The 21,559-nt window shown below is 54.1% G+C and overlaps 1 protein-coding gene and 1 long non-coding RNA gene across 5 annotated transcripts in view; one reads left to right on the top strand and one right to left on the bottom strand.

The window, feature by feature from the left end:
* The window catches only part of HOXB3 (homeobox B3), a 25,010-nt gene extending 7,158 nt beyond the window's left edge, over positions 1–17,852 (top strand). Inside the window, exons 1-4 of one of the 4 annotated variants that reach the window (XM_045813781.2) lie at positions 2,608–2,767; positions 10,971–11,058; positions 14,008–14,605; positions 15,481–17,852. In XM_045813781.2, the coding sequence (XP_045669737.2) occupies positions 14,158–14,605; positions 15,481–16,316 (1,284 nt within the window). In that variant the 5' untranslated portion in view covers positions 2,608–2,767; positions 10,971–11,058; positions 14,008–14,157 and the 3' untranslated portion in view covers positions 16,317–17,852. The other 3 variants (XM_045813780.2, XM_087854470.1, XM_087854469.1) reach the window with 3 other exon arrangements.
* Positions 15,586–21,559, bottom strand: LOC123802869 (uncharacterized). The gene is made up of 5 exons (XR_006782680.2): positions 20,011–21,559; positions 18,257–18,345; positions 16,760–16,818; positions 16,248–16,310; positions 15,586–15,721 (listed from the first exon to the last, which is right to left on the bottom strand). It is a non-coding gene; the product is annotated as an uncharacterized LOC123802869 (long non-coding RNA).

The raw sequence follows: 21,559 nt of genomic DNA, 5'->3' as shown, positions 1-21,559 counted from the left end.
TGGAGAGGGTGAGTTCACCCCCAAAGCAGCATTCCAGAACTTAGGTCAAAGTCTTGGAATCCCTGAGAGAAGGGGGAAGGATTACCTCTTCCTTGGAGAGGAGGAGGGACACAGGGGAGAAGGAAGAGGGTAGACCCCTGTGTTTTATTAGCTTCTGAATCCAGCCTGTTTTGGAGGATGGGAACAAAAGGGGAAGGCTGAAGGGTTTGCTCTTTGGGACAGGTCAGAGCTGGGGGTGAGCTGGGAGCCGGTCCTCCAGACCTCTACCCCTGTGTTACCAACTGTGCCTCCTTCTCTGTCTCCCTTCCCCCGCTGCCTTTGCCTGTCTGTGACAAGGAGGTCTGATCCCCCCTGTTCTCCTCTCCATTCTCTCAGCCCCCTTCAGGTCTTTGTCTCTTCTGGCCCTGGGGATACCCCCTCCCCTTTCCTTTCCCCAACTCACACTCAGAGTCTTCCCTCTGGAGAGACAAAGCGGGGAGACCATCCCTCTCCACCATTATCCTGTAGTTGCTGGCTCCTTGCAGAATTTCTCCACGTGAGGCCTGATGCCCTCCATCCAGGCACATAGGCCTACCCCCAAATCAGCAAGTTTGGAAGGACTTTGTTGTTGTTGTTTTAGATATATAAATAGTTGGTTTACTTAGCCATGAAGCACCCTGCCTCTATCCGTTCTGCACATATGCAGCCCATTTGCTTTTGTGCCGTTCAGGGCATGAGGTAGAACGGATTTGACGGAGGGGCTTTTGGAAAGCTGCTGAGTCCATCTTCCCTCCAGACTCCACTGGTGTCCTTCTCTAGTCATGATAGTGGTGATCACCATGGCTTTAAGAGGCTGGGCTGCCAGCGCTTTAGCGATCAGAGGAATTGAATAAAAAGACGAGGAGAGCGATGATGAAGGAAAGAGGGAGGGCCCCAGAGAGAGCAAACAGCAGGATCCTTTTCTGAGGGGAGAAGTTAAGGCAGAGCCCAAGGAGTGGATGACAGGGAGAATAAAGACAAAGGCCAGTCAGAGAGGCAGGGAGGCTTTCTTGGGGCAAGGAACCCCCACAACTTGGATGGGCGCGCGCACACACACACACACACACACACACACACACACTTAAGTGAGGAGGGAACTGGAAAGGAAACCACTGACTTTGCCCCCTTCTCTGTAGAAGAGAATGCCTTTGTGATGGAAGGATGTGTGTTCCCTGCAGATGAAAGGGCCCTGAGGCCAAGGGCTCCACAGTTGCCCCGAGGAGAGGAGCAGCCTAATAAGTGAGCCCAGAAGTGATTTCTGGAGATACTGCTCTTTCACGGGCTCAGTTTAAACTCACAGAAGACAGAGAGGCAGAGTATGTGAAGACAAAGAGGCCGTGAGAAAGGGACAACAGACATGGTTAGAAAAGGCAGAGGGGGAGAGAGAGAGAGAGAGAGAGAGAGAGAGAGAGAGAGAGAGAGAGAGAGAGAGAGAGAAAGAGAGGGAGAGAGAAGAGAGAGACATGTTGAAAGAGCCCAACCCCTTCGGGAGGGCAGGCACGGGGAGAGGGGAGGGCTGCAGGGGTCTGGAAGCTTCTCCAGACTCAGTGCTTTCTTTCCAGGCAGCTGCCCAAAGCCCAGCGGTCCCAGAAGCAACTGCCTCTAGAGTAGACCCTCGGGGGTGCTAAACCAGGTGTGAGGCAGCTGGGGTAGGGACCCAAGTGTCAGGGATGGCCAAGACTGTCTTAGCCCGGCAGTCTCCCCTTCCACCACCACCATCAGGAACTTAATGGCTGGAATCTCCCAAAACAGAATTCCACGGGGGTGGCGGGGTGGTGGTGGTGATTTGGGGTCAGGCTCTCACACCTGGACCCTGGAATCCTTCCTTGGCCTCTCTTCCCCCTGGCGGGTTTGGTCTCTTCTTTCCCTCTTGAGGGACGGGGAGAAGAAGTTGATCTGCCAGCCACCTAGGAACTTTCCCTTTCACCTCCAATCCACATCTCCTCCCTAGAACCCCCAGCAGGAACAAACGGATGCTACCCTTACTAATCTCCTCCCTCCCCCATCTTTCAGGAAAGAAAAGGAAAAAGGGAAAGAAAGTTCCTACCAGCCTAAGCAGCTTTAGAAAACGCCAGGGAACCTGGAAAATGCAAACCTTCTCGCTTCTCCCGTCCGTCCGTTTCCCCCCTCGCCCCTGCTCTCTCCCTCCACGGCGCACCCCCACCCCCAACCTCGCGTCCCGTCCTGCCCAGAACTCTCTCCCTTCCCCTCCCTTCTCCGCTGGGCCGGACATATGGAACCCATTTCGCTGGTGACATTGAAGAGCCGCCCGTGCGCCCGCCTTCCGCCATGGCGCCCCCGGCGCTCCCCGCGCTCGCCGTGCCCCCTGTCTCTCGCGGCTCCTCTCGCCCGGCAGCTCGGCCCGCTCTCGCAGCCCTGACCCGGCTGGGTGCCAGGCGCGCCCGGCCGCCCGCAGCCCCACGCGGGCCCTCGCCGAGGGGGCGCTCCGGCTTCTCCGGCCGGGACCCGGGCCGCGCCCCGAGCGCAGCCTCCGCGCGCGCCTAGCCGCCCCGCGGCCTCGAGGGCCGAACAAAGCCGGGGGCGGGGGCGGGGAGGGGGCGAGCGCTTCCGGGCCTCTCCCCGCGCCGCGCGCCGCTCCGGGGCCGCTGGGGTCTGCACGAGCGCGATGCGGCGGGCTGCGGCCGGGGCGCCCCCGCTGGGGCCGAGGGACCCGGGCCTGGCAGTCGGCTCCCGCGCGCCCGCTGCTCCCGGCTGCCCGCGGCCTGCGCCCTAGCGGGAGTCCGCACAGGTAAGTGGGGGTGCGGAGCCGAGCCGCCCGGGTCCGGCCAGGGCGTGTGTGCGGGGGTGGGGGGAGTGGCCGAGACCCCCGCCCCGGGGTCTCTGTCCTGGGTCAGGAAGGAGGCTGAATCCGAATCGTGGAAGACAGAGATGGGAGCACCTTAAGGAGGCGGGTGGGTGCTGAGGGAGTGGAGGGATCCGGGTGTGCGGGGCAATGTGGAGGAATGTGGGGCCGTATACCCCGGTGTGTGGGTGTGTGGACGGGGACCGGGTTAGGGGTTGGGGGAGCTCTCTGGATCAGGAAGGGTGTTGGAGGCTCTGGAGGGCTTTCCAAGGGAGTTGGAAGCTGTGCCTTATGAAGGAAATGTGGGGGCATCTCCTGGGGTTGGGGGGCAGCTGGGCCCCGCTCCTACAGTCCAGCTGCCACCCTAGTGAGCCTTTTAGCACCTGGCGGGTTATTTGAAGCTGAAACTACAAGGCCGGGTGTTAAACTGAGAAGGTAGGAGAGGGGGGTGATTTATGGCTTCAGAGAATCTATGTTTACTCCCAGACTGCTCTGGAAACCAAAAACCAAACAGAGCAGAGGCAGGAGGAGCCCCTCTCCTAGGAGAGGGAGGTGATGCCAGGTTCATTCGCTGGGATTTATTTTCCCAGATGTGGGGAGATGGTGGGAACTGTCCCTTTGCAGGCGCAGGATGTGGTGGGTCTGGGTGATGTATAAGGAGGGTGTGCAAGCATGCACACGTGGAGGTGTGTTTGTGTATTGTGTGAGAGCGTTTCCACGCCAGGGCACACGTGCACTCGGGCTGGGGTCTGTGGGGTGCAGCATCGCTTTGTGAGTGGGCACACAGGGAGCTGCGAGGGAGGCTCAGGTTCTCTGGTCTTGGTACTCTGTGCTCTGGTAGCTCTAGACACGCTTTGCTGCCCCGTGCCCTCGCCGTGGGGTGGTGCTGGTCCCGGCTGTGCTCTCTCTCCTCCCACAGCCACATGCAGACAGTCCACTTGGCCTGGGCCCTGGGCCCTCTGTGCCATCTGCCCACGCTGCTGCCTGGTCTTCACTTTGAACCTTTTAACTTTGCCATGGGAGGTTAAGGGATTAGTGAGCCTGGCTGAGTGGGGAGGGGAGGAGGAGAGGAGGGCAAGGCTTGAGGTGGTAGCAGAAATCGGTGGTTGGACACTGGGCCTTGGCAGGCTTGGGCGCCACCATTACTGCTCGAATTTTCCCCAAAGTCTCTGCTTGGGAAGGGGCAAGTGAGCACAAAGGGGAACAGAGCAAGGGAGCCATGCAGGATGCTGGGGGGTGGGGAGAGAAATATTTTGACCCCAGATAGTTATTTCCTCAGGCCAACTGGTGGCTCTTGCATTTCTGTCTAGAAGCCTGGCTTTGCCTGGAAATTGTTTTGCATTAAATTTTCTCAGCTGCAGAATTATCTTTCCTCGCCTCCAGCTAAACTTGCATTTTTCCACCAGACACTTGGGCCCCGCACCAATGAAATCTGAGAGGAAGCGGCTGGGCCCTAAGTGGCCGTAATTTAATTGATTTTATCATAAATCATCAACTTGATGAAGAACCAGAGGTTTCAGTGAAGTAAATTGATATTAATGGGAGTTTCTTGAAATGCAAACTCGCTGCATTGTTGGGGCATCTTGAACTAGGGAGGTGGATTTCATGTGTCCCGAGAGCAGAGAGCCTGGACCTGGAGCCCGCACAGCGTTAGGGGGTAGGGAAAGCAAGCTGTGAGGGGCAGCTGCAAGCAGACCGGATTCTGTGGGGGAGCCAGGCAAAGAATGGAACTTTGTTGGGGAGGGAGCAGAGTCTGACTCTGAACCCTTCTGGCCATCTTGGGAATGCTGGTCTCGGAGTGGGGGGAGGCAGTTGGGGAAGCTGGTAGGTGTGTGGGCAGAGTTGGGGGTCGGGTGAGAAGGCCAGGCTGGTACAATGGGTGCATTGACTCCTGGTTAAAAATTGCTAGGTTGAAGCCTTCCTCCTCTAATTATACAAATTAATTATTTACTGCTCAGGTTGCTGTGTCCAAAAATAGCACTTTTGATTTGGTGATGGAGGTAGAGAACACCTCCCCCCGCACATACAGACACACGCGTGCGTGCACACGCGCGCACACACACACACACAGAAGGGTGGTAAAAATCCGTGTATGAGCCTCTGTGGGGGCAAGGAGAACCAGGATTGGGGTTGTACACATTCAAATCCTAAGAAGAAATATTCTGCTTTGGGCAGAGGTGGTGCCCTTTATTGTCTGAACTCAGTTTATTACTGTATATTGTCACTCACTCTTACATAGCACACAGAGAACTGCAAGCTGTCAGTCCAAAAAGGAACCTTACAGCTCATTTAGGCCAAGCCCTCCCCTCCACGTACATGCTCTGGCCTTACAGAGGGGACACTGAGGCCCAAGGACTTCACTACTTCAGATCACACAGCCAATCTGGAATGCCTAGAATCCAAGCCTCCCGACTGCTGAGTCTAAGCCAAGTATGACTCTAGACAAATCACCTCCTGGCTCTGAGCCTCAGTTTCTCTGTCTGTAACAGTGGCAGGGGTTGGAGAGGACAGTGTCTGAGTTTCTTCCTAGGTCTGACCTTGGGAAACTCTCTAGTGCTTGGGAGCAGCTCTCTTGTGTGTCCTGGAGTTCTGAGGGCATCTGGGTACAGAAGTTACCATGTGCTTATTTGCAATATACAGGGAGTTCGTATGCGCCCAGAGCAGCGGATGGTTACTCTGACTGGCTCTAGGAAATCTGTTAGAATCTGGACCATTCCTCCTCTTGGAGGCATCTTTATTCTCAGCAGAGAAGCCCAGGCGGAGAGCAATTGAGTTAGAAGTCAGTGGAGAGGGGCCAGCTAGCTGAGTTGGACTGGGATTGGCATTTGGAGGGGGAACGCTAAGGAAAGGGGGATTCCCCCTCACAGAGCAAGGCATTTTCCCTGCCAGGCACTGGGCTGAGGCTGGAGTTGTCCAAATTTCAGTTTTTGAAATTCTTCCTACTCCAGCCCAGGGACTGAATTGTGGTTTCAGAATTTGGATTTTGTAATGGTAGGCCACTGCCTGTCCCCCAGCCTCACCCTGACCCCAGGGCCTTTGAGCCCTCTCTTTTTGGGGGAGGACACACACAGGGTAGCACAGCACTGTAGGTGTCCTCCCAGGGCAGCTAAGACAGGAGGCCTATGAGGTAGATGACCCCCGCCCCCATTCTTGCTCTTGTTTTCATCTCTTTTCCCAACTGGAAGTAGAGAAAGTTCGAAAGAAGTGGGGGCTTCTTAGAAGTTGCATGGTTGTGAGAGCGAGAGATTTCTTGTAGGGTCAGGGATATGGGAGGCCACTAGGGGACCGGAGGTTTCCAGAATGCCTTGGGAAGTGTGGTCAGGTACATGAGTTCTGGTGGAGTGGGAAGAGATGGGCACAACTTCATCTTTGAGGTTCTGGAAACCAGTCTCTGTTTTGAGACAGAGGGGGGAAAAACACTCAAAGGGCTGGCAAGTCCAGACTCTGGCCCTATCCCATTCTGACTCTGGGGTTTTATATTTGGAGGCAATTCGGTAGGCCTTCCGCTGATTGGTCATTAATCCGGTGAGTTATTGTCTGCTAAACAGAGGTCACTGGGAGAGAGACATCCAATCTGTCAGGAGAGACCTGCCCAGTCACTCACAGAGGCTGGGCCCCTGTCCCTCTCTTGCCTGCTCCTCCCTCCCTTCCCCAGCCACCCACCTCCTCCCCAGGCTGGCCAAGATTCGCTCTTCTCCCTCTTGCCCTCGCCAGTCTGCCCACCTTTGTCTCCACAGCCGCCTGGGTGGGGGTCTGCCAGGCCGGGACTGAGTCTCCTGATGCGGTCGGCCCGGATTCAGAAGCGGCTCCAGCGCCTACCAGGCGCCCGCCTGCCCCTGACTCCTGACTTGGCCCGCGGCCCCGCCATCCGCTCAGTCAGCGCATCCAGGCGGCCTCCGTGGTCCCCGAGAGACACTTCGCGAACCCTCGTGGCTGCCCTGTTTTTTCCTGCTTCCCTCCCGCGCCCCTCCACTTTGGGTGGGGGGAGAGCAGAGCTTGCATTTTTCTTCTCCAACCGTGGTGCCCTCTGTCTTCTTTCGATCCCGCTTCCGCTGAGCCGGGTCTACACCGGCCTCCGCGGCCGCACGGAATCTTCTCCTTCCCGCTTCCCCTTTGTTTCCTCCCGCATGGACGTCTTAGAGAGGTGGGGGTTGGGAATCCAGATTCCAAGAGCCATCTACATTAGCAATTTAATTTTACAACCGCCAGCTTTGCAAATCTTTATTAATATGTAAGAAGCGATGGACAATCCGGTGCGTGTGTGAACTCCCCACGACTCCGCAGCGGCCACAAAGTTGGGCGGGGAAGCTGGAAGAGAGTGTGGGGCCCGGAGCCCAGGCAGGACCAGGAAGAAACAGCTCTCTAATCGCCTCGGACCCCGCTCCCAGGTCCCAGCTTCTCAGTGAGCTGGTGGGTTGGTTGAGCTGGGGGCCAGATCCTTGGTCACCCCAAGTTTGATATCAGAAATCGATTTGAAAGGAGCCAGCCATTTTGTCCTTATTGAGAGGAGAATTTTCGTTTGCTCTTTGGTGGATTTTTTTTGGGGGGGGAGGGAAAACAGACATGATCCTTCCAAGGCCTGGAAGGGTGGGCAGCCAGGAATGGCTCAAAAAGGTTTAACCCACTCCTTGTCCCCTGGTACTGGGTACGGATTAGGAGTGGGGGAGGGGAGTGCTTTAGTGAGTGGGAGGGGAAAATATGCCCAGAAGGGGGCCATTTTTTCTAATTTTTACCTTTATTATTAATTTCTGCCTTTGTTAGAGCACCCTAAAGTTTCTGTCTTAATCTTTTCTCAATTTTTCTTTTTCAATTTCTCTCTTTTCCTCTCTCTCTCTCTCTCTCTCTCTCACACACACACACACACACACACACACACACATATAGTAAGGTTGCCCAAATTTCCCTACTTGGGTCCAGGAAGAAATTGCTCACTCCTCTCTGTGGTCTGCCCCTAAATCACGACTTCATTGTCAGGAGTAATAAACTCCTCTTCCCCCTCTTTTTCCAGACCCAAGTCTTCCCTCACACCCTTGTGATGTCTTCTACTCCAAGTCCGCTGGCCAGGCTCCTCACTGCCCCACCTTTGTCCCCTGAAGTTTGAAAGGTCCCAGTCTGCAGCAACAGCTCAAAGGAACCAGGCACCCTCTAAGCTGCCTGCTCCCCCATCCACCTCCCACCCTTCCAGCCCCAACCAGGGGCAACCGGCCAGCCAGAAATCTCCAAGGGAAGAAAAAAGACAAGAAAGAAACCAAACTGGAATCTAATTGCATCCCAAACAGTTCAAATGGCTCGATTCTCCAGAATTAGTAAGAAACCCCACTCCTTCTCCTACCGCATTTGGGAGTGCGTGTCCTCTGAAATTTTTCTCCAGGTTAGCTTTCTGGATGCCCAGTCTTTCTTTTCACCCCTACCCCACCATGCCCCAGCTCCTTGTGTCACCAGAAGGGACCACAATGAGTTGAGGAGGCTCTGGGAGGGGAGGGGTCCACCTCTGTCTTTGGAAAGCCCCTCCACCCTCTCTCAGCTCCGCTCCAGGCCGGACCCTCCTGCAGCCCAGTCTTACAGGCCCGCAGCTGGCTGGGTGCCCTCTGGGCTTTCTTAATTCCTTGAGGTAATGCTGTGCAGCCCCATAGCGTCCAGGTTCTCCTCTCCCCTCAGTTTTGCAATGACCGTCTCTAGCTGGTGGTAGCAACAGCTAGGAGAGCTGGAGGGTCTGAGGTACATTTTTAACTTTGAATTTTGGGGAGTAAGAGAAAAGACCCAAAAGTGCTCCTTCCCTTAAGCCTCTGGAAGCCTCCATGGGCTGAGTCCCCAACCCTCCAGGCCCAAAGCTACATAGGAACCAACACCTAACCAGGGTCTAGCAATCTCAGGGTCTAGCAATCTGCAGCCACATACACAGGCAGCCGTAATGGCATTCTTTGAGGGTCCTGGCTTGAGTCGCGACACAGGCTTGGGCTTGGGCATTTTCTTTTCTTGATACTACTAATAAACAGAAAAATAGCTCCCACCCTCTGTCCTCCCCACCCCCCCTTCCTTCAGCCAGCAGCTCTCTAGGCAGGTGGTAGGGTCCTTGGGACATCACAGTGGGAGGTTTTGCACGTGGTTCCAGTTGCTGGAGGGCAGAGAGGCCATGGGTCCCACCCACCCTCTCTTCAGCAAGGCCCCACGAAACTCGCTGCTCCAGCCCATGAACACTGACTTAGTGGGACTGAAAGCACTAGGGGCTGGAGGAGGCCACGGGAACACTCTTTAGGAGAGTAGGACCCTTTCTCAGCCCAAAGCAGAGCTTGTGAGTGGGGATGTGAGGGAAGCTTTACCAGACACAGCCACCCTTCCCTGGAGGGGAGACAATAGCTGGAACCATCTCTCACCTTTGTTCTCCCAGTCCCATCTCTTCTGGTGCATCCAGATGGGAGAAGGCAAAAGCCAGGCATTCTAACCGGGAGGTCACAGGGTAGTGGCTGGCTCTGTCTACTCAAAGTTAAGAGAACAAGTTTTCCAAGCTGCCTTCGTAGAAAAGAGAGACTGCCTTCTATTTTGTCCCCTAAGCCCCGAGTCAGCAGTTAGGCAGGGTTGCAAACACTCCTGTTTTGGGAGATGTCCTGGTCCTCTTTTTGTCTCTCCTCCACCGGGAGTGGCTCTTCCCCACCCCCGTCCCAAATCTGCAGACACCTACATTCTTGGCTCTTGGCTCCCTCCTACAGGCCTCCTCGCCTTTTCCTGCCCTTCTCAAACACACCCTAAGAAAAGTTTAGCTTTTGTAGTCCTCCTCACTTCTGCCTGGAGTCATAAATCTTGCAGAGCTAAGAGAAACAGGTTTGTTCTGAATAATAATAATAACTACCCTCTTTCTCTTCTGCCAGCGCATTTAAGATGAAGCCATTTTGGTAGTTCTTCTCACCTTCTTAGAAGTACAAATGTCCTTATCACCTCTTAGCCCCTTCTGCCTATCCCGAGGTGAGAATCTTAACAGAAACTTCTCCGTTAAGTTCTTACAGCCTCTCTATTGCCAGCCGGGTCTGGAGCTCAGGCTAAACAGAGTGCTCCTTTTGTCACCCTCTCCTCAACCCCCCTCCTCCTGCAAGATGGTCTGGATTTTTAAAATAATCACTCACCGCTTGTTGTCTGTTCTCAAAAGGGGGGGTGTTTAAAAAAAAAAAAAGGTCTGGCTGTCCCCCCTACCGGTTGGAAACTGAGCCTGGAGATTTGCGGGGAGAGAGAAGAAATACGGAGGGTGTGGGGGAAGAGAAGAAACAGACTGGGAGACTTGGAGGGGGGAGCCAGGGCGAGAGGGCGGGAGACGCAGCCACCAGTCCCAGAGGAGTGAAACTACTTAAAAAAAAAAAAAAAAAAAAAGCCCTAGTGTTGCCACTGTGAATGAATGGAGAGGGGCACCCAGCACCCCCACCCCCAGACGCCTTGGGTGCCTTTGACTAGGCCTCCCCACCTATTTCTCAGCATCCCGGTTTACCAGCGGGGTGCGGGGGAGCTGTGAACTCCCCTGGTTTTGCCTTGCCTGTGCTCTCCTCTTCCTCCCCCGCCAAAATCTCAATTTAAAAATTTACCTGTCCTTAAAAAAAAAAAAAAAAAGCCCAAAACAAAAACAAAAATCTCTATCTTCTTTCCTTTCTCACTTTTTTTTGAGGGGGGGGGGTTTAAAAAACGTCCCCCTCCCCCATCACCACCAACACCTTCCTTCCTTATCAGGCATCTAAGCTTGCTAAAGGGGGAGTGGTGGGGGGGTGTGAGCTTGTGTGTGTGTGAGTGAGTGAGTGTGTGTGTGTGTGTGTGTGTGTGTCTGTGTGGTTTTTTCCCTGTGCAAAAGCAGAGGCCATTGTTACGGAGAGTAGGGCGTACCAGTCCTGTAGGGCAACCACACTGTGGCGGCTTGGCCGAGCCGGAGCCCGCAGCTGGATTCTCCGCGAGCCGAGCGGCCCGAGCACCTTTCGGTCTTCTTCTATTTTTTTCCCCGCTCCCCCACCCCCTCCCTCCTGCGCACCCCCGCTCCTAAGCCGAGTGAATTGAAGCGGACGCCGCGCGGCTCCTCCGGCCGCTCTGCCCCTCGGGCTCCCCAGCCGGGGTGGCTATTGGGGGGGGGGGGGCGACGCAGCTTTAAACAGTGGTCTTTTTTTCCTTTGCCTTCAAGGAGGGGAGATTTCTCGCCTGCCGCTCGCGCTGGGGCTCGATGTGAATATATATTATGTCTGCCTGTTCTCCCCTCGTCGGTGGCTAAGGTAAGCTGGACTGAAATAGGCTATCAGTTTGTGAATGGCGGAGAGTATGTCTCAATGATTTATGGCCCATATGACTCCAATCTCGGTTCAAGAAGAGTTCACAAGCTTTAAGCTTCCTTCCACGCAGCGACTCTCCTCTCTCTCTCTCTCTCTCTCCCTCCCTCCCCCCTCCCTCCCTCTCTCTCTCTCTCTCTCTCTCCCTCTCTCCCTCTCCCTTCTTGCTTCTCTCCCTTTCTCCTCTCTTTTCTTTCAGCAGCCAGATCCAGGGCTGAATTTTCCCCGGCTGCTAAGAAGAGCCTAACCTTTCTCTCTTTTCCTTTCTTGCTCTTTTATGTTTCTTCCTTTCACTATTTTTTTTTTTTTTAAGTCCTGGAAGGTGGCCTGTCCCCTCTCTCCGGGCTTCCCCAGCTATTGTTACTTTCCCTGGCTCTTTTCAGGGCTGTGCCTGGACAGGTGGGGTTCTTGGGGTGGCTCCCCGCCCTTCTCCAACGAGGCCCTGGGGGGAAGCCGGGAGCCACCGTCTCCCTCCCTCCCTCTCTCCCGAGAAGCCATATGGAGCCTGGATTTTTCCAACATGGAGGCAAGGGAAATAGACATGTTTGGCTTAGTAGAGCTGTTCCCCACCCCCTCTTCTTCTGGATCCCTAGATCTCGGATCCCCTCCACACCTTAACCGCTTCTCACTGTCCCATCAGCCAGGCCTCTGCGCCCTCCGGCCGATCCGGGCCTGCGAAAGTCCCGGAGCGGAGTTGCTAGGCGCCTTTTAATTCGGTTACCTCCGGCGCCCAAACTTGCCGCCCTCGGCCCGGGGTGCTTGGAACCTGCCGCTGCGAGCCGTTTAGGCGTCCTGGGCGCTTTCTCTTCGCCTCCTTGGGCCAGCATAGCTAGTCTCCAGCCACCGCGGCAGCAGCGAGACAGCCCGGAGGCGGCAGCCAGGGGCTAGCTCGGTGCACAAACCTCCGGGCCGTCTCTCGCCGCCGGCGGAGTCTCCATTCTTTCCTGTTACGTCTCTGGCTTCTCCGCTTCCCACACTCGCCTGGCCTCTGTCCTGAGATGGTTTGCAGGTTTATTGCCGGGGGAACGACAGGAATTTCGGCCCCAGGCGTCTAGTCAGATTATTGCTTTATCATCATCATCATCATCATCATCATCATCATCATCATTACTGCTGGAACAATCATTTAGACTAAATAAAGCCAGGGCCCAGCCAGCCAACCCCTTCCAACGTTTTTATTTCATTCTCTTCTCTATCTATTAATAACAAACTCAACTGATGCCTGTTAATTAATTCCCCCTTCATCCAGGGCTGCTCCGAGCTAATTTTGGTTAAATCAGCAGAGGCTAATGGTAATAATAATAAAGGCATTGGGTCAGCCTGGTCAATTGAACTCCAGTTCTCCTCCCTGCAAGGACCTGCTGCTTTACGGACCCATGTGTATTTCCCAGAAACAAATTCTTCCCAGAAACCAATCGGAACTCAGGTCTACCCTGGCTCCCTTTTGAGTGTAAATCTGTGCCATTAAGAAGGGGATTTATGTGTGGGAGGGACTTCCTTCACCTGCACTCCTTTTATTTTATTTTCCTATTTTTAGTTTTCTTTGGAGTTGACCAGCTGGGCTGAATGAGATTTAAGTAGTCCAAACTCACATGTCAGAAGACAGGGTCACTCTGGAGGTTTTATGAAATGCGATGGTGAGAGATGCGGGAAGACAGGGAGAAAAAAAAAATGCAGTCAGAAGTTTTAGAAGAAATACACAAAATCCTATGACAGCTTGAAGATTTATTTTTTCTGCAGTTTGAAGAGTCTGCATTAAAACAATGATTTTTTTTTTTGCCTTGGAAAACTTCAGTAAACAAGGTACCCTGTTTCCAACCCAGAGAATAATATTGTTCTGATTGCTCTGTTGACTTTCTTTTTTGCCCTGGGAAAAGATGTTCTCATTCAGGAAGCACTTTCGAATCTCTTGGTAGAAAAGTCCAGCAATTATCCAGTTTCTCTCTTCTTTGCTTCTTTTGGAGAAATCAAAGGGAACAGAGCAATCAGCCACCCTCGGACTGTCAAGGAAAAGGGTGGGAAAAAAATTAGGTCTGATGAAAAAAAATGGAGAGGGGAGAGACCTGGGCCAAATGGTCACTGCACCCATCAGTCGGGCCAGGGAAATGGAAACAATCCTGCTCCATTTGGGGGCCCCATAGGGGCTGCTAGCTGCTGGGTCCCAGACTTGGCTGAGCAGAGACTCAGACTGAAGGTGATGGTACCTGCTGCAGGGCCATGGAGGAGGCTCGGTTCTGCTGGCTCTGGAGGTTCAAAATCTTCAGGAAGTTTCTAGGTCAGGCTGTTGTTGTCTTCGTGAGGTGGGAGGGGAAAGAGAAGGCTCCTCACAGGAGAAGGTTCCCTGTGCAACTTGCTTCTCCTTCCTGTCTCTTTAGGAGATCCTCTGGTTTTTTTTCTCCAGGCTAAACTCTGCCTGGGTGAGAGACCTAGATGGACATGGAGGGAGGCGGAGGCAGGAGGCCTCTCAGGTCAGAGGAGGGTGTTGGTGATGCTTTTAATTTGGAGTCTCCTAGTCCCCCCCTCCTTGAGCCACCCTATCCCAGAGTTGGTGGGGGGGGGGGATTAGGAGAGGGAGGAGGAAGAGGTCAGGGGCTAGCACGGAGGTGCGAGAGAAGCCATGGCCTTTGCCGTAGTGAGATTCTATACCTAGGCAGTCCCCAAAGGAGTAGAAGTGGAAACAAAAACTGGTGGGCTTTTTCTTTAAAATTAAAATAAGAAATAAGAAAAACCCATTTCAGGTCAAGAAAGTGGCCTCAGCATCTGCTTTGAAGATGTTGGGGTGGGGGAGAAGGAAAAAAAAAAAACCCTATTGATGTCAGTTCCCTTTTCAGCTCCTAAGATGGATTCGAGCCCCAGTCCTCTTCTCCCCCTTGTGTCTCTTCTCTCACCCCGCAGGTCAGCCGCTCCCAACGGACTCGGGAGGAGGGGGGAAGAAAGGGGAGGGGGGGTCCGGCGCCTCACGTGACCCCCGCGGGTGCCAATGTCCGGTCGTGAGGGTATCAGGCTCTTGCAAGTTGCCGCCCACTGCCCGGGCCTCGCCCAGCGATGCAGAAAGCCACCTACTACGACAACGCCGCGGCAGCACTCTTCGGAGGCTATTCCTCGTACCCTGGCAGCAATGGCTTCGGCTACGACGGTCCCCCCCAACCCCCCTTTCAGGCCGCCACGCACCTGGAGGGCGACTACCAGCGCTCGGCGTGCTCGCTGCAGTCCCTGGGCAACGCCGCCCCGCATGCCAAGAGCAAGGAGCTCAACGGCAGCTGCATGAGGCCCGGCCTGGCCCCCGAGCCCCTGCCCGCCCCGCCCGGCTCACCCCCGCCCAGCGCCGCACCTACCAGTACCACTAGCAACAGCAGTAATGGGGGCGGGCCCGGCAAAAGCGGCACCCCCAAGTGCGTTCCCGGCTCCAACTCCACCCTCACCAAACAGATATTCCCCTGGATGAAAGAGTCAAGGCAAACGTCCAAGCTGAAAAACAGCTCCCCCGGCACAGGTACCGGCTCTCTGCCTTCCTCGTCGTCAGCTTTTGTCAGGGCCAGGAATGTCACTGTTATTCTAGCACCCAGCCCCTAGGCGCCCGGGCGGCGGCCGGGGAACAGTATCAGGTGGCGGCGGCGGCGGCGCTTTGCCCGTACCCCCCACCATCTGATGACCCCTGACCCCGCCAACACCTCTCCCTCCACCTGAGCTGCTGAGCGCTCCAGAAGGCCAGGTGCTCGCTAGCCTCAGCCCTTCGCAAGGCCGCCGAGCCATGAGACGCTGCCGGTAGATGCAGGGTCGTCGACGATTGATTATTATTAAGTATGATTACTGTGGTATTAATCACAATCGCTCGGGCGGCCCGAGGTCCCGGCCTCCAGGCAAAGCAGCCTCTTGGAGCCACACTTCCGCGCCCTGCCCCCGAATGTCCAGATTCCCCCAGGGCTTCTCCTTGGCCGCCCACCTTGTCCACAGGACCCGGCGGGAAGTGTGTGTGTGTGTGTGTGTGTGTGTGTGTGTGTTGGGGGGGGTGTGGAGGTCTTCCCAGACCCTGGAATTGGGGATGGGGGGAGAAAGCGTGCGCGAGAAAATCCAGCTCTAAATAAATGGCCATGCGGCTCTGTCTGCGTGACATGATCAAATTTTCATAAGCTGGGGCAGCAAGAGGAGAACAGGTCTCTTAATAAATGCCACTATTATAGAGTGTCCGCTAATGCGACGGGCGTTGGGGGGGTGGTGAGGAGGAGGCGGAGACGAGAAGGGGAGGGCGGCGGGGGCTCCGAGTCCAGGCCTGGATTTATTAAGAAACCATGCATTCAATTTCGGCGTGTTCAGTAATTATCTTTTATTTCATTTTGTCCCCTTCCCACCCCTCCCCCTCGGATCCAGCGGAAGGCTGCGGCGGCGGCGGCGGCAGCGGCGGCGGCGGGGGCGGCGGCAGCGGCGGCGGCGGCGGGGGAGGGGACAAGAGCCCCCCGGGGTCGGCGGCGTCCAAGCGCGCGCGGACGGCGTACACGAGCGCGCAGCTGGTGGAGCTGGAGAAGGAGTTCCACTTCAACCGCTACCTGTGCCGGCCGCGCCGCGTGGAGATGGCCAACCTGCTGAACCTCAGCGAGCGGCAGATCAAGATCTGGTTCCAGAACCGGCGCATGAAGTACAAGAAGGACCAGAAGGCCAAGGGCCTGGCCTCGTCGTCCGGGGGCCCCTCCCCCGCCGGCAGCCCCCCGCAGCCCATGCAGTCCACGGCCGGCTTCATGAACGCCTTACACCCCATGACCCCCAGCTACGAGAGCCCGTCCCCGCCCGCCTTCGGCAAAGCCCACCAGAATGCCTACGCTCTGCCCTCCAACTACCAGCCCCCTCTCAAAGGCTGCGGCGCCCCGCAGAAGTACCCCCCGACCCCGGCGCCCGATTACGAGTCCCACGTCCTCCAAGCCAATGGGGGCGCCTACGGGACGCCCACCATGCAGGGCAGTCCCGTGTACGTGGGCGGGGGCGGCTATGCGGATCCGCTGCCGCCCCCTGCCGGCCCCTCCCTCTACGGCCTCAACCACCTTTCCCACCACCCCTCGGGGAACCTGGACTACAATGGGGCGCCCCCTATGGCCCCCAACCAGCACCACGGACCCTGCGATCCCCACCCGACCTACACAGACCTCTCCTCTCACCACGCGCCTCCTCCTCAGGGTAGAATCCAAGAAGCGCCCAAATTAACACACCTGTGATGGGAGAGGGAGGGCGGAGGGGCGAGGGCATGGGGTGGGTAAGAGCCAGAAGGGGCGCGGGGCCGCGGAGCGCTGGGAGGGCAGCCTGGAGGTCTGACAGAGGAGGCCAGGAGGTGATAGCCACGCTTCCTGGGAAGACCAGGCCTGGAGCTCCTTTCCCTCCCCCTGGCCTGAGAAGTTGCTTTTTTAAGGTCCCCCAGTCCTTGTTCCATCTGCCTGCCAACCCGGTGGAGAGGAATCCACAGCAGATTGTGGAGGTGACCCCATGGGCCCTAGGCCTCCAGCAAGACCCAGCTGGAATTCCACACTCCCGAGTGGCGTGGAGGAAGAGGGGATAGGGAAACAAGGCAGAGAAGCACATTAAAAAAAACCACACACACACACACACACACAGACAAGATGGCTAGGCCATCACCAACCAACCAACCAACCAACCAACTTACCTTCCATCTCTGTGGGTAATTCCTCCAAATCTTGATTTTTTTTTCCCTTCGCAATTCTCCTTTAAAAAACAAAAAAAGCGCATTTCAAAACCAAGGGCACAAAGCACGCTCCCCTCTCACTTCCACGAAGCCTCAAGTTTCTTCCCATCTATTTGAGGTTTATTGGGCATTCCCTCCATTTGGAGCCCATATTTTCTGCTTTAGGACATTGATATCTCTACCCCGCCCCCATCTATTACAGTTTCCAGAGGGCTCAGGGATGGTGAAAGATCCTGAAAAGTCAGAGCTGTCTATATTATAAATATATATTTTTTTCTTTTATGGAAACTGGGAGGTCAGAGCAGGCAAGGTGTCAGGACCGAAGGTTTGCCCATTCTGCTGCCTCCCATCTCAGCTCCAGGACCATCCCCCTCTCTCCACAGAAAGCAATCTGTGACACCAGGTTCTACACTTTTCTTTTCTTCTGTTGCTCTCTTGACTTAACGTGAAAACAGGGTATATTTTAACAAACTGTCCCAGGCAGGGGCTGCAGCTGGGCCTGTGCGCCTTGCTCAACCCCCTGACAGGACACTTTTGTTGCACTTAGAGTTTACATTTTAATGGATATAAAAACAACCGTGAGAGATGCCCGGGCCTGCAGGAATCCAGCATCGCTCAAAAAGTGTGTGTTCTAGTGAACATTTTCATATATATTTATTGGTTATAGCCTGTTAAAATATTTTCTTTTTTGTATTATTTATCCCCCTACATTATGTATTTATATGAGGGAAAAAAAGGAAAAACTGTACTTTTTTAGTATTTACTTGTTATAAAGGACATTGTGTTTCCTGTCATGTAAAACCAGCTATTTTAGTTATTATTGTACTCTAGAAAAGAGCTGTAGATTTATGTTAAACTCGTACTTATGAGCAATTGTAATTAGTTCTAAAAGGCATGAACTCAGCTCCTATTGTCACTGTATAGTCCTGAATTTGTAGAATTAGAGTTAATTCCCTCTTGGAACTTTCTTTGGTCTTCCGTAGTTACTTTTTTCCTTACTTGAAAGGGTTGTCTGTCAAACAATTCTTGAATAAACTTTCTGTTATCAATTTTATCTTGTCCTGATGGTCCAATTTAGATAGCAGAGCTAGGCTGCTGACTGCCAAATTTCCCCCAAGGAAAGAAGGACGGTGAAGACCCTATCCTGGCTTTTGTATCCACGGCGCAGCACCCCCCTGCCCCGCCCCTTGCCATGCCCCGGGCCTGGAACGTTCTGCCAACTTCTTTAGCTAAGATTTAGGTAACAAGTTGCAGGGGTGGGGGAGGAGGACCCTTGGGTGCTCTCTTGAGGCCTTTCTGTTTGGCTTCCTTGCCTCTCAGTTTTTCTCATTGACCTTTTGTCTTCTTGCTCCTTTGGCCACAACTTCCTGGCCACCCCCTACCCAACCACCACCACCACCACCACCACCACCACCACCACCACCACCACCACCACAGCAACAAAATCTGGCCGTTTACTGCTTCTTCCATGCAACCTAAACTTCACAGTTCTCTTCCGGAGCTACAAAGAAGTAGTCACGTGACCCGAAGCCCAACCACCATTGGGTCTAAAATGAAAACAAAGGAAAATGGTTTAAAAAAAAAATCTAAGGCCTAGACTTCTCAGGTCAAACCTTAAAACTAAAGTGAAATTAAATCACTAAATAAAACTCGCGGCGGAGGGAGAGGAGACGCCTTTGATTTCCCCTGCCGGGGAAGGGGGAGAGGAGGAGGGTGGGAGAAGCGGTTGGATCCAAGCGTAAATAAAATGGTCCCCAGGCTAATGTGCAGCTCCGTTTCCACGATCCTTGGGAAAACTTCATTTCTTAGTCGTGGTTCCATAAAAGTTTTATCACATTGGAGCGAGGATAGAGAGGGTCTGTCAAAGATGAAATGTCACCGCCGCGTCGCTGGAGCCGATAAGAGCGAAGAGACAGGGCGGCTGAAATATGGAGCTAATTCGTTGAAAGAGAAGCGATGGCTGCGCTGAAGAGTTGCATAATTCTAATTGTAAGCGATGCGCCCGCACTGCTTAATTAGGAGCATATATTTGGTGGTAGCGATGGGGGGGGGGGCAGCGTCAGTGAAGACTCGTTCCAGGCCCTCAGCCTTAAAGCGAGGGCTGATTTTCATTTTTATGTTGCATCCTGGCAGTCCAAGGTTAGTAATTACAGTCTTTATGCAACAATAAATAACAATAAAAAAGCAACCTGAATTCGACACCCTCCCCCCCACCCCCCCACCAAGTAGGATTTTAACTGGACTCGGCTCATCCATGCAGCAAGCAATTTAGCATCGGGTCAGGCTATAATTTAAAGGCGTAGAGCGTGCAAAGTTTGACTGGGATCAAATAACGCTCAAGGGTTTTCTTTCTTTCCGTCTTTGCCTCTTCCTCTTCCCTGAATAACATTTGCTGAATGATGTAACTAGATGAAGCGCCATGTTTGGCTCTGGGGGTGGAGGGGATGATTATTTATCTAGCAGGAGAGAGGCAGGCCAAGGGAAGGAATTTAGCTTGAGTTTGAAAAACAGAGCTTTGGCTTGAAGCTGGAATTGCAAACGAAAAATGAGGGCCCGCTTGGCTTGGTGTCTTCTACGCTTCTTTCTGCGAGATTCCAGGCGCTAGGGAAGCAGCCAAAGTCGTGGGGAGGGGGGAGTATCTGTGCTGTGAGCCTCACAGCACAACAGGCGGCGGGAAGGCGCGTCTCTGGGAAGGAGGGCTCTCTTGGCCCCTTTTAACACCCAACTTTTCTGCTCTTCTCTAATCTGGCCGTAAAATCTGTCAGCAGGGTTAAAGAGAGCCGTATTTCCTGCAGGGACAGACTCGGCGGAGTTGGTGCCTAGAGAAGCGCTCCACCCTGCAGCCAGCTGGAGAGGCTGTGGAAGAAACTTCCAGGGCTTCTCAAGGGGGTGGCCGGAGGGAGAACCCTCTTTCAGGCCTCACTGCACAACTTCCAGACAACTTCTACTCGGATTCTTCTGTGCCCCTCCCCCCACCCCACGCCACCCCATCCCCACCCCCAAAGGGCAAAAACTGTCTTCTTAGGAGTGGAGTGGGACACAACGGTCTCCGGCCAGTTTGCCCAGTTCAGAGAAGCTCTCTCTGTTCTGAACCCTCCAAAGCCGGCCACCCTCTGTCCCTGCAGCCCCCACCTACAAATCCCCTTTCTCCCTCTTGGTTCTCCTCTGGCCTTTTTAAATACTCACTGCCACCCACGCGCATGTCTACTCACCGCCACCCACGCGGCTGTTACATTGACAGAAAGGTTCTAGTTCCAGCTCCCGGCTGAGTTGCCATTTCTCTGCTAACCAGCCTTCTCCTCCTTGCCGGGCGGTGGAGAGGAGGAGGGGGAGGGGAGGCCAGAGCCGTGGGAGTTCTCCAAACTTTCCACCCAACTCAGCGTCCTTCCCTCTGTCCCCATTTCCCATCTGTTTCCCCACTCTCCCGGAATCACCTTTCTCTTTTGCTATCACCCCCACCCCCAGGCCTTTTAAAGGGATGTGGAATTTCGGCTGTTCCCTCTGCTTTCCCAAAGAGCCGAATTCTTTGATGCCATCGGAGGGAGCTGTCAGGGGGCTAAGATTGATCGCCTCATCTCCTCTCCGTCCCTCTGACCCACTTATTTAAAAATCTTCCCCCAGATCGACTTTTCATTTTCTGCTTTGAGATCTAGTTTCCCACCAATTGCTCGGGGCCCTGAGTTTTGTGTCCCCTCTCTGCAGCAAATCACAACACTCCCTAAAGTTCAAACTACCTTGATCCCCTCAAAATAAATTTTTAAAAAATCTCCCCTGGGGGCCAGAAATGGAACATCATCTCCTTATTCATTGTTTTCACCCCCTCCATGCTCAGAGAATTCTTTCTTGCTGGGGATGATTATTATTTTTTAATACTAGCACACTGGCAAAAATGGGAGGGGGGATAATCTTTGTCCTGGGAGGGAAATCCTGCCCCCCAAAATTGACCTGAGTTTGAGAGTGCTCTAAGTTAAATCGGACTATGTCCGTTTTCGTTCATGTCCCTGGGTATAGATGCAGATACAGCCTTGGGGCTTGAATGGGAGCCCATGCACCTTAGACCCTGTCCGTTGTGGGGTATCAAAAAGGAGTGAGATGGTGAGTCCAGGTGAGGAAGGCAGGTGGGCATAGGAGCAGGGGGCAGTGCTGCAAACACTGGGCAGAGGAGGGAACTGGGACCACACAGCTATGGCGGCCAGAGGCCCGAAAGGGCCCCTCACCATCTATCTCACTCCTCTGTGTCAGCCTGGGAGTGCCTGTCGATTTTCCAAGATTTATCTGTTGCTTTTGGGGGGTGGGATGGGGATGGTGGTGCTGGTGATTGTAAATCTCTTCTCTTCCTTATTGCACCTTAACACTGACCTTTCCCAAAGGATGGAAGCCTCTTTCTATACCTCTTCCTCCCACATTGAGATCCGTACTCAGCTTTCTCTCTTTCTTCTTTTTTCCCTCTTTTTTCTTTTTTTAACGGGGGAAGGGTGGGGAAGAAAACGGTGCTGGCATTGTAAAGAAAGCATTAATGTATTTTATTACAAATATTTGTAAAAGAGGAAGACTTTTCCCTTATATTCTCTTGTTTCCCCGCCTTTGGAACCTCCCATCCTCTGTAGGGGTTGAGAGAAAGATTCCTCTAGCTTTTCTGGAGAAAGGGAGGCTTTGGGGAGTGGGAGTGTAGGACTTGGGGCTCACAGTGTCCAGGTCGTGGTCCTCTAGAGTTTTTGAATCAATTAAAGCAAATAATGCTCTCTGTTTTCCACCAGGCCC

This window comes from Ursus americanus, chromosome 23 (assembly GCF_024610735.1).
Source record: "Ursus americanus isolate L20-20 chromosome 23, mUrsAme1.1.p, whole genome shotgun sequence".
NCBI classification, from domain to species: Eukaryota; Metazoa; Chordata; class Mammalia; order Carnivora; family Ursidae; genus Ursus; species Ursus americanus.
Note: the sequence above shows the minus strand (reverse complement) of the source record. Positions and strands in the feature narration are given on the sequence as shown.